Genomic DNA, 12305 nt, shown 5'->3' with positions numbered 1-12305 from the left:
CTCTCTCTCTCTCTCTCTCTCTCTCTCTCTCTCACTCTCTCTCTCTCTCACACTCTCTCTCTCACACTCTCTCTCTCTCACACTCTCTCTCTCTCACACTCTCTCTCTCTCACACTCTCTCTCACTCTCTCTCTCTCACACTCTCTCTCTCTCACACTCTCTCTCTCACACTCTCACTGACACAAGATTCAAGAAAATTTCAGAGACTCTTGGAAAGACTTGTAGCAACTGATACAAAACAAAGTGAGCAGAACTAGGAAAACCAACGAAGGGAAGCCTTGGAGTGCTAAGCAAGCCGCTCGACCGACTCCAGACACTAGATGCATCATGAGATGTACATTTGCAGACACTGATGTGCATATTGGCTTTATTTAAATATATTCATTTGACACAAGGGAAATTTGTGTTTTTAGTTCAGTGGGGACAGGTGGCCAACTGATCTTGGTGTTTGCCAAACACAAAACAGAAGCTAAGTTTGTTTCCCCAAAAAGAAAGCAAGCAAAGCTACAAGCCTATGGGGGCAGGGGACTGGCTGACTTCCTTTTCTTTGCATTTGCTCCAGAAGGAGAAAAAACTATTTGGGACATAGATAAACAAAGGCACAGTCCCAGAAAGAGTGTCTCCCAGCTCCTCTACCCCAAGCTACACGGGGAAGGCAAACTGGTCCTCAATTTGGAATTCACATTCCATTTTGCTACTTCCTACCTGGGAGACCTTGGAAAAGTCACAACCCCTCTAGACCTCAGTTGCCTCAGCTCTAAAATAGGGAGAGCATTAACTAAAAGTCCTCAAAGATCCCTCTGATAGCTTTAAGACTGCATTTTTTTTAAAGCAATAGGGGTTAAGTAACTTGCTCAAGGTTACACGGCCAGTTATTTCTGGGTGTGGTGCTGAGTATCTGAGACTAGATTTGCTCCAGGTCATCCTGACACTGGAGCTGGTGCTCTTACTCACTGTGCTACCTGGCCGCCCCTAAGACTACATTTTCATTTTAATTAAGATGGGTTTCATTAGCTAGAGGAGAACTGAACTGGGGTGTGAACCAGAAATAGGGAGTAAGAAGCTAGCCACAGGAAGAGCTCAGACCTGAAGGAGTCTCTCAGAGGTGGCATGTGGAGTAGAGTTTACCGCAAGAGAAAAGGTGCCTCATGGTGACTCCAATACGTATTGGGCAGCAATTGGCTGCACAGAGCCCAGTGCCTGGGCAATGCAAAGATGGAAGAAGTCTCACTCAGTCCCTAGCATCACGATCTCCTAGCACTTAAATAAATGTAGTTCAAGGACCTGGGTGAGCTGTTGGTCTGATGCTTTTTCATGGAGAAGAGGATGGAAAGAGACCAAGACAGTTTGATCCCTGAGCCAGAAAGACCTCCTCTGCCAAGAGCGGATACACCCCATAGGGATGTTGTATATGCCAAAAGGCCGCCCCATGGCTTTTCTTATTCTTACAACTCAAAGAAGCACCTCACTGTCGGCCACGTGGAGATATTTGGTTTTTCCAAGAGATCCAATTTTCGAACTGGTGGAATAGAAAGGGGGCAAGAGTGGACACCAGGAGAACCCCGGATTCCGATTTTGCCCTGGGACTTCCTAGCTACGTGTTCACTTGGGCCAGTCACCACTCCTTTCTGTCTGTTTCTCTCTCAGCCTCACTTTCCTCATTTGTAAAATGGAGACAGTACATATAAATCCCTTTGCAAACCTTCTAAGGGCAAGAGAAATATGGTCATTATTAGGCTATTCAAACAGCCCAAAGAAACTGGAGAAGAAAGCTGGTCTTCGCTGAACAATGATTGGGTTCACCTTCAGTTAATGGGTTTCTCAGGACCTCCAACGAGTAACAATGCACAGCCAGAGGCACCTGTCCCACGATGAGGGCCCATCCACATGAACAGCCCTCTCAGACCTGGGAAAGTGGGGCTCGGCATCTCCCCCCTCCCCCCAGCCAGTTGACCAATCTTCAGTGGTCTCCTTTTCTTCCTACTACCATCAATCCCCTTCTCTCTACTCAGGCAGCCACCATTCTGGTCTGACATCTCCTCTTACCTGGCCTACTTCAAGAGCCTCTTAATTAATGTCCCTGGCTGCAGTCCATTCTGTTAGCTGCCCAAGGGACTTTCCTAAAGCTCAGATTCAGAAATTCCTAAACCTGGCCATTCCCAAGCTCAAGAAACTGAAAAGGTTTCCTAGAGTCTTGAGAATAAAATTCAAGGACCTCCCTTAGGCTTTCGAACCCCAGGCTCCAGCCATCCTTTCCAGCCTGTGGTCTAGCCAGATTGCCCTGCTTGGTGTTATTTACAAAAGAGATTTGCCATCTCTTCCCTCCCATGCTTTTGCCCTCAAGGCACAGCCCAAGCACCACCTCTTCCATGAGGCCCTTATTGAGATCTCTACCTGCTCGTGCCTGTCTCATACTTTGTACATAGTCTACGCCACCCCCACCCCCCGTGTCAGCTCCTTGTAGGCAAACACTTTGTATTCTCAGAGCTTAGCACACTTAGATACTCCGTAAATGCTCACTGGTTATCTGTTATTGCCATGACCACAATTTAACATCTATTAGGGTAGAAAGGGCCCTGGGGGATGGGTTGGTCTTTTATTTGAGAAGTGGTTGGGTCCTGGGGGTCATACAGTGACATGACGGAGACCGGGCTTGCTCTCCCTCTCTTGGAAGAGGTGACTCACCTCCACTCCCAAGCATCTTCCTCCCCCCAGGCTCCACCCTTCCTCTGCTGCCTGAGGAAGGGGGGCCATGTCCCCTCACTTCCTCCATTCCTCTGGCTGCCTCTCCCCAGGCCCCAGCCCGAAGCTTGTTTCAGACCAAGGAGCTCCTTGGCAGCCTCCTCACAGTGTCCCTCAGCTGAGGCAGAGCTGGGATGAGAAGCCCCAGGCAGCCAGATTTCTCTACACCCACTCCCTGGAAGTAGAGGGCATGAGGCCAGCTTTCCACCAAGCTTGAGGCTACCCTGACACCAAGCGGCTGACCTGGGAGAAAGCCTGCTCAGACTGAAGGCTTGGAAGGTCCCAGACTGGGATAAGGGTGGAGAGGAATGTCAGCCATCACTCAGCCCCAGAGCTAGGAGGAATCAGGCAGACTGAGGGCATCTTCTCCTTACCCCCTGGGGTGCTCGGGGCGGGGGGGGGCACTAGCACAGGCAAGGGCTGGAGGCCAAAGACATAGGGAAATGCCAATGACTCCTTCCCCAGGTTTAGGCTCTTAGCCATCAGTCAATCAGCTTTCCTAAGGTGCTTGCAGGGCCTCTTCCTTCCAGCCTAATTAAAATCAGTTGTCTGACTAATTGGCTCGGGGGTGGGGTTTACAGGCACAGGTGCAATTGGCCCTCTGAGGCTGCTTGAGTTCCTGCAGGTGGATGGGAGTCCGAGAACTGGCTAATTTCAGAGCTGTGTGACCTTGGGCGTCTTTCCTAAAGTCTCTGTGCTGAAATGCAGGGGTCTCTTCTAGAAAATGAAGGGGCTGGAGAGAATAATTTGCAAGATCTCCTGCAATTTTAAATCTGAAACTGGGGTCTAGGAACTTGCTTTGCACAATATTTTTTATCACCAGATTTCAACAGAATTGATTTCCTTTGCAACCTATGCATTGTATTTGATGCATTACAAAACATTCTTCTGAGAAGGGGTTTAGAGGCTCCCTCAGGCTGACCGTTCAAGGGGTCCAGGGTCCCCCCAAAGTATAGAATCTCTACTCTGAAGCTTATGGCAATGAATACCAATAGTAAATAAATGAAATATGGATGCCTATTTAGTCATTCTCAACCACATGAACAGCAGAGGTAGCCTCAAGGGAGTTTCTTGAGGACCAGGGCTGTCTTTAGTCTCTCTTTGTATTCCCCATTGCTTAGCACAGTGTCTGGCACACAGTAGGTACTTAATAAATATGGTTTAAAAACCAATGTTTACTAGCTTCATCAAGACCTTGGGCAAGTCGTTTGTCTACTGGTCAGTGTTCAGGCAACTCTCTGAGACTACGTAAGTTTCAGAGCAGTTGTAAATCTGTAAGGGGAAAGGGGACAAAGTGTCTAGGCCAAAGGTGAAGGCGACCCCTATAAGGTGCTTTAAAATTCCAAGCACTTTACCTACCCTGTCTCCTTTGAGCCTCCCAGCCACTCTGTGAAGTAATTATATGCTACACGCATTCTCAATCCCCATTTTACAGATGGGGAAACTGAGGCCCATGGGAGTGTAGGGGTCAGAAGTCATTCCCATTGACCACACTAGAGCCCTGCCTTTCAGGGACCAGGCTTTTAGCCGGGAGCTACTGGACACCCCCCCCACCCTAAGCAAGCATCTAAGGGCCTCTAGCCCGTGCTGCTGGACCCTGGGGGGCAAGGGAGCACCTTAGGCCAGAGGGAGGAAGGAGGGAGGGCCCCTCTGTCCCTTGACCTCATCCTGGGCTTCCAGGAGCAGGGTGGGGCGCCTCAGCTGGGAAGTGTCGGGAGCTCTCCCTCCTTCCCTGCGGCAGTGAAAAGGATGAGTCACGTCTTGGCCCCGAGGCCCTGAGACCCATACGGGGCGGGGATGAGAAAGGAAAGAGGGGAGGGCAGGTACGGAGGCCCCCGCGTGATTCTTCCGCTTAGCACCTCTACCACCCCTCGGAGGGAGGGCACCTTTCTCAGCCGCAGCTGGCGTCCCCGGCCTGGACTGCCTGAGTTTCCTCCTCTGCAGAGGGGCTGTGCGGGTTCGCTGGCTGCTAGGGTTCCCCCCCACACCCGCATCCCCGTCACTGCTCCTGCCCCACTCACCTCGGGGGGGCAGCGCGCGGCGGCCAGCCGGCCTCACCAACCTCACTGCGTTGGCACGGAAGATGCGCTTCTCCCGCGGGCGCCCGTACTGGTCGGCGTTCTGCCGGTACAGCTCCAACATGTACTGGAGAGGGCGCCCGCGAGTCAGCGGCCGTCGGGGGTACTTCTGGGGCGCTTCTTGCAGCAGCGCCCCAAGCAGGGGCAGCAGTGTGGGCACCTGGACCGGCGCCACGGCATCCTGGGCGTGGGCACCCGTCGGGGAGCTAAGCCACAGGGCAAACAGCAGCGCCCACAGGATCAAGTCCGTGCCCGTGGGGCCCATGAGTGGGAAGAGGGGAGTAGGGAGCCGCAGGGAAACCACGGGCACTCTGGGACCTAGACTAGCAGACAGCTGGACTTGGAGGGCCCTGGGGCTGGGAAGGGGGAGGCATCAGCCCTGGGCTCAGCTCAGCCTAAATGCCCTCGAAGGGACCAAGGAGAAAACCTGCGATGTGCTCACTCTCCCGTCCGGCTTCACTCAGGTGATTCTATGCCTGTCCCCCAGACCTCTTATGAGCTGCCGAGAGGGGAGGGGAGGGATGGGCGTGTGGAGGAGGCCTTTGGTTGGCTCCCCCTCCAGGAAGCCCTCAACCCTTCTTCCTGACTGCCAGCTGCTTTCCTAAGGAGGCAATCTGGATGAGGACTCCCTGAGAGCAGAGCTAGAGAAGAGAAAAGAAACTTCCTTCCACTTCTCACTTCTCCTAAAAGGGTGAGCCAGATGTCCACCAAGGCTTAAGGGCCCTAGGCCTCTCCTTGGCTTCTTTTTCTGCCTTTAAAAGAGAGCAGGTGGTAAGAGCCAGCAGAAGAGGGCCCCAGCCTCCCTCTGGACTGGAGCAAGCAGGCCAGACTTGACCCTGCTCTAAGGCACCACCAGGGGCCACACTCAGGGCTGCCCTTGAGCCAAGTCTGTTCCAACCTGGAATGTTCTCCCACATCATCTTCCCCTCTTACTATCTTTCAGTGGCTTCAAGGCTCAGTTCAGGTGCCATCCACTGTCTACACAAGACCTTTCAGGACCCCTTACTAGTGTGCTTGCTTCCCTCCCCTAGGACTTTGCATTTGTTAGGGAGAAATTCCAGACCTATGATTTCACATGGTAGGGAACTCAAGATATAGAAACACTCCACGCATGCCGAGCTGGCTGTGACACCTGAAACTGACTGTGGCGTGATCATGCAGCCAGTGTAGGTCAGACTTGACCCACTGGAATGGAGACCTACCCAACTCTAGGATAGAGCTTCTTAACCCAGGGCTCATGAACTTGAATGTGTCCATTTAACAAATGAGGAAACTGCTTATTTACTTTTAGTTTACAACATTCAGTTCCACAATCCCTTGAGTTCCAAATTTTCTCCCCTTAAATTTTCTCCCCTTCCCCATATGGCAACTTGCAATCTGATTAAACTTTAGTCAAGTTGTAGAGAAGGATTATAACCAATGGAATGAATAACAAGAAAGAAGGAACAAAATAAAACAAAACAGAGAGAGAGAGAGAGAGAGACAGAGAGAGAGAGAGACAGAGAGAGAGAGAGAGAGAGAGAGAGAGAGAGAGAGAGAGAGAGAGAGCCAGTAGTTTGCTTCCACCTGCATTCAGACTCCGCATCTCTTTCTCTGGGTGTGGATGTGCCTTTCCATCATGAGTCTTGTGGAGTTGTCTTATAACCCTCCATTGCTGAGAGGAGCCCAGTTCCCTCCATGGCCTGACTGGAGAACCTGGCTTACATTCTGTGACTTTCCTTGACTGAACCTGACCTCAGCCCCTCTCTTGCCCCTAGGCCCACAACTCCAGGGGTGAGGAGGCTCCAGAAGCCTGAGCTCTCACTTACTAGGCCTGATGAGACATTAGTACCAGCCCCTACCCCACCCCGTTTCCAGATGAGTAATGATTGTCCCAATTTAGATTTTCCCACAATCTTCCAGACCTGCTATATTTCCTGTTGTTGGATAATTTACACCCATTTCCCAGAAATGTTTGGCAGCTGTCTTGGTTGCTTCTTGAAACCAGCCTTGAAGAGTAGACAAAGGACTTCCAAGGGGAGCCACTGAGTGCTTATTTAGGGCCTTGTTTAGAGATGCTTGGGTCCCCTTTGGAGATGCTGGTAGGGTCACTGCTGCCCCTCTGCCTGATGTCAGATTTCACACACACTAATGGGAAGCTCCTTTGCCTGAGGCTCTGGTGAAAGACCTCTTTACTCAATGCTCTCAGTCTGCTTTATGATTGCTGTCAATATGAGTAAGGTGTCCACAGCAACAATATCACAGAGCCATCAAAATCTCAAAGTTTGGACTCTCCATCCCTAGAGCTCACAGGATTATGTCCTCTGAGCCAGAAAGGCCATCTGGGCCAACTCCCACACTTGGTAGGATCAGGGACATTGAGTGACTCACCCAAGGTCACATGGCAATAAACAATAAAGACAGAATTCAAAGCCAGACCCTCTTACTCTATATCTAGCACTCTCGAAAGAAAGAGTGAACCCTCTTCCTTTGTATATGTGATGGGGGGATGGGAAATGTCTAGCCTCCCTGACCGCAGGACCAGTCCATTTGGGGCCCATAGGCAGTTGGCACAGGCCTAGGTAGAAATGGTTCTGGAGACTTTGCACTAATAGTAACAGTAGCCAGTAGTTAAAACACACTACAAGGTGTTCAAAGGCTTCACATAGCTGCCTGACTTGGCCTTTATTCATGCCCCCTGTGTTTAGCACAGCATCTGGCATACAGTAAGCATTTAATGAATGCTTGTTGATTTGACATATGTTGATGAGATAGATATGATTAATGAGATGGGGGAAATTATCCCTATTTCACAGATGAGGACACAGAGGCACAGAGAGGTTAATTATCTTCTGTGGTAAGTATAGTGGCAACCACACTGGCATCCCCAGGATGGCTGCTAGCACAGGTTCTTAGATCTGCTTTACTGGGAAGGCTAGCTGTTTAAGGGGTCCACAGTCTTTTTAATTACATTCATTAGTTCAGGGGGAAAGTCAGCACTCTGAACTTCAGAGAAAATACAAGGAGAGAAATAAAGACCAAGCGATAGAGCTCCTACTGCCTGAATCAAGTATATACTTTACATACACCCCTGGATGGGGAGAGCCTTTACATCTGAGCAGTCAGGGAACTCTGAACATACTGCCACTCGGATGGGCCTTGACCAGGGAGTCCCAAGATCCTTCTCATAAGCAAGCCCCCAAAGCAAAACATCAGCTCAGAATAGAAGGGTCACAACCCTATTGACTCAGTGCCTAATTAGAAATTAGCAAAAGGTGTGAAAGCCTTCCTTGGAGCAAGCCTCCCCTTAATGGACTCCAAGTGAAGCCTATTAATGGGATGGGAAGATCTTAAATCCCATTAACAGTACAGTAAGTCACATCTGCCAGGACCTTCCCTATTATTGCCCTTAGGAGCCTCTATACTTTGGATTCTTGGGAAACTGTCATGTTCCATGGTTCCATCTTTTGTAGCCAGGTACAATTTCTGGGAATACATTGGCATTGAAAAGTTGTGGTCCTGTCAGGAAGAAGCTTGGAATTCTTGAAAGTGTTAGGCAGTCTCTGAGCCTCGCTGCCCCCCATTCCTCCCCTCCTGTTCTGGGTCTCGTTCATTGTCCATTTTGGGTGTCTGTCCAAGAAGCTCTGCAGGGTGCCCATCCAACTGCAAGCCATACTCTGACCAATGGACATATTTATTTTTAAATTTTTATTTATTTATTTTCAATGGGCATTCTTTGTCATGGGCTTCCCTGATCCAGGAGATCTAGCCACTCTGCCTGGAAATCCCTTGGGGGTTACAGAGGAAGAGGATAGATTTTGGACTCCTGCTGAGCCCTGGAGACAGGCAGTGGCATCTGAGGAGAAGGGCTGGGTTTTCTCTTTAAAAAACCCCTGGAGTGGTCCTGTTAACTCCCAGAAAGAACTAGAGATGCCTCTCTCTTACTGTGGATTTCTCCTCAGATGTCAAAGACAACCAAGACAGGGTGACATTTGTCTTTAATATCACAAGAACTATCTTCCCTTCCCCTGCTGCTGGGGCAAGCCTTCTGGAAAGCCTCAAATGAGGTAGCCAGATGCTTTCTGACTTCCTGGGGAATGGAGAGCTGGAAGCTTTCTTGCCTCCCTTTCTTCCTTCTGCTTACTGGGAGAGTTTATTGACTTCACCTTGCCCGGGAGCCAAGCCTCTTTGCTCTTCTAACTTTTAGGGCAAGCTGAGGAAGAAAGCCAGTTTGTGATAGTGGGCTCAGCACTGGCCTAACTGGATGCCTAAGCCTGGAGTATATCCCAACCTCCAGCCAGAAGCATATTGGGAGCCTCAGTAAACTCTGAGGAACTGCAATGATGTTTAGAAGGGCAAAGGAACTAGGATGGCAACTAAGAATCTTCTACCTAGTGAAACCAAATAGAACCTTTCAGGGAAAATGATAGATAATCAATTAAATAGAGGACTTTCAAGCATTCCTGGTGAAAAGACCAGAGCTGAACAGAAAATCTGATTTTCAAATACAAGATTCAAAAGAAGCATGAAAAGGCAAACAGGAAAGAGAAATCCTAAGGGATTCAATAAGGTTAAACTGTTAACATTCCTATACAGGAAGATGGCACTTGCAACTCCTAACTTTATCATGACTAGGGCAGTTAGAAGGAGTATACACAGACAGAGGATGTAGGTATAAATTGACTTTGATGGGATGATAGGCAGAATTGTTGGATCAGTTCACAACTTCAACAACAGCGCATTAGTGTCCCTGTTTTTCCACATCCCCTCCAACATTTATCATTTTCCTTTTCTGTTATATTAGCCAAGCTGATATGCATGAAGTGGTAGCTCAGAGTTCTTTTAGTTTGCATTTCTCTTATCAATAGTGATTTCGAACATCTTTTTCATATGAGTATAGATAGCTTCGATTTCTTCTAAAAACTATTCATACTCTTTGATTATTGATCAATTGGGAAATGACTCATATTCTTATAAGTTTGTGTCAGTTCTATATATATTTGATAAGTAAGGCCTTTATCTCCAGTTTCCCATTTACCTTCTAATCTTGACTGCATTGGTTTTGTTTGTGCAAAACCTTTTTAATTTAATATAATCAACATTATTAATTTTATATCCCATAATGCTCTCTATGTCTTGTTTGGTCATACATTTTTTTTCCTTATCCATAAATTTCATAGGTAAATTATTCCATGGTTACTTATGGTATCACCTTATTATTTACTTATTATTTATTATTAGTTATTTACTTATGGTATCACCCTTTATGTCTACATCATGTACCTATTTTGACCTTATCTTGGTATGTACAGTGCGAAATGTTGGTCTATACCTACTTTCTGCCAAACTGCTTTCTAGTTTTCCCAGAAATTCTTGTCAAATAATTATTTCTTGTCCCAAAATATTAGCTCTTTGGGTTTGTCAAATACTAGATTACTATTGTCATTTACTACTGTGTACTGTGTACCTAATCTATTTCATTGGTCCACCCCTCTATTTCTTAGTACCAGATAGTTTTGATGATTACTGCTTTGTAATACACTTTGGGATCTGGTACTGCTAGGCGGCCATCCTTCACATTTTTTTCATTGATGTCTTGATATTCTTGACCTTTTTTCTTCCAGATAAATTTTGTTATTATTTTTTCTAGCTCTATCAAACAATTTTTTGGTAATTTGATTGGGATGACACTGAATAATTAAATTAATTTAAGCAGTTGTCATTTTTGTTATATTGGCTCAGCCTACCCAGGAGCAATGGATATTTTTCCAGTTGTTGGATCTGACTTTATTTGTGTAAAAAGTATTTTGTAATTGTGCTCATATAGTTTCTGGGTTTGCCTTGGCAGATAGACTCTTAAGCATTTTATACTATCTGCTATCTGCATTTATTTTATTATTATTTTTTTAAAGCAATTGGGGTTATGTAACTTGCTCAAGGTTACAAGGCCAGTTTTTTTGTGTGGGTGTTAAGTATCTGAGGCCGGAACCGATCCCAGGTCTCCCGACTCCGGGCTGGCGCTCTTAGTCACTGCCCCACCTAGCCGCCCCTTATCTGCATTTATTTTAAATGGAATATCTTTTGCTGCTGGACTTTGTTGGTAATATATAGGAATGCTGATGATTTATGTGGATTTATTTTATAGCCTGCAACTTTACTAAAGTTTTTATTTTTTAACTCATTTTTAGTTGCTTCTCCAGGATTCTCAAGTTTACCATCCTATCATCTGCAAAGAGGGATAGTTTGGTTTCCTCTTTCTAATTCCTCCAATTTCTTTTGCTTTTCTTATTGCTATAGCTGCCACTTCTAGAACAATATTGAATAACGGAGGTAATAATGAACATGCTTGCTTCACCCCTGTTCTCACCGGGAAGGCCTTTAGTTTATCTCCATTACAGATACTGGTTGTTGATGGTTTTCAGAGAGATACTACTTCTCATTTTAAGGAAAGTTCCACCTATTCCTATGCTTTCTGGTGTTTTTTTTTCTCTATCTATTGATATAGTCATATGATTTTTATTGGTTTTGTTATTGTAATGGTCAATTATGCTGATAGTTTTCCTAACATTGAACCAGCCCTGCCTTCCTGGTCATAGTGTATGATCCTGGTGACATATTCATTAGTGAAATTGCTCTTTCTTTTTCCTTCCCTGGTTTAGGTATCAGTAATATCCGTTGGTTTTTTTTTTCCTTTTTGGAGGGCAATTGGGGTTAAGTGACTTGCCCAAGGTCACAAGGCTAGTTTTTGTGGTAAGTGTCTGAGGCTGGATTTGAACTCAGGTCCTCCTGATTCCAGGGCCGGTGCTCTATTTGCTGCACTACCTAGCTGCCACATATCCATTGTTTCTTAGAGAGCATCATCATCATCATCATCATTATTATCATTATTATATGGCATTCAGGGACCCTCTAGACCTATTCACCGGGCTAAGACAGTAGCCTCAAACACTTCCCTCACAACTACCCTGCCCAGTCAATACTATAGGTACTATACTACCCATTTTGAGATGAGGAAGTTGAGGACAATAGAGGTACCCAGAATTACACAGCTAGTGGGGCTCTGAGGCAGGATTTGACTCAGGTCTCCTACCCCAGCGTCCAACATGCTAGAAAAAGCCACCTTGTAAGTGCTAAACCTCCAGACCTCCAGCTAGATTAGAGGCTAGATTCTGAATGAAGAAGGAATCTCCCAAGAGCCCAGAACAGGAGGGAAGCCAGCTTCTCGGCAGTTTTCTCTGGGGTGCCCCCCGACTCAGCACTTATTTTGCTGGGCCCTGCCTATGGGCTGCAAGCCAGATCCAGGGAACCCTCAGCTATTGACATCCTGGACCCCCCACCATACCCTGCCAGTCCTGACTTGTCCTTGGAAATTCTGCATGGCTGTGTGGGGGAGGGACAAAGCCTAGTACAAGGCACTCAGTGTCCCCCATGTACCATGAGCCTTCAGTGAACTTTCCAGGCTAGACCAGCTTTATCGAAACCCCTTAGGCTGAATCTGGCTCTGGT

The 12305-nt window shown here is 47.2% G+C and overlaps 1 protein-coding gene across 1 annotated transcript in view; it reads right to left on the bottom strand.

Annotated features, from left to right (window-relative positions):
• The window catches only part of BMP15 (bone morphogenetic protein 15), a 12031-nt gene extending 6946 nt beyond the window's left edge, over nucleotides 1-5085 (bottom strand). Inside the window, exon 1 of the mRNA XM_069109007.1 lies at nucleotides 4764-5085. Coding sequence (XP_068965108.1) covers nucleotides 4764-5085 — 322 coding nt within the window. The remainder of the gene's footprint in view (nucleotides 1-4763) is intronic.
• Between the last annotated feature and the right edge of the window lie 7220 nt (nucleotides 5086-12305).

Source organism: Petaurus breviceps, unplaced genomic scaffold, assembly GCF_028583685.1.
Source record: "Petaurus breviceps papuanus isolate PSGF00001 unplaced genomic scaffold, PetGlider_PUasm1.0 90451, whole genome shotgun sequence".
Taxonomy (NCBI): Eukaryota; Metazoa; Chordata; class Mammalia; order Diprotodontia; family Petauridae; genus Petaurus; species Petaurus breviceps.
This window is presented reverse-complemented; position numbering and strand designations above follow the sequence as displayed.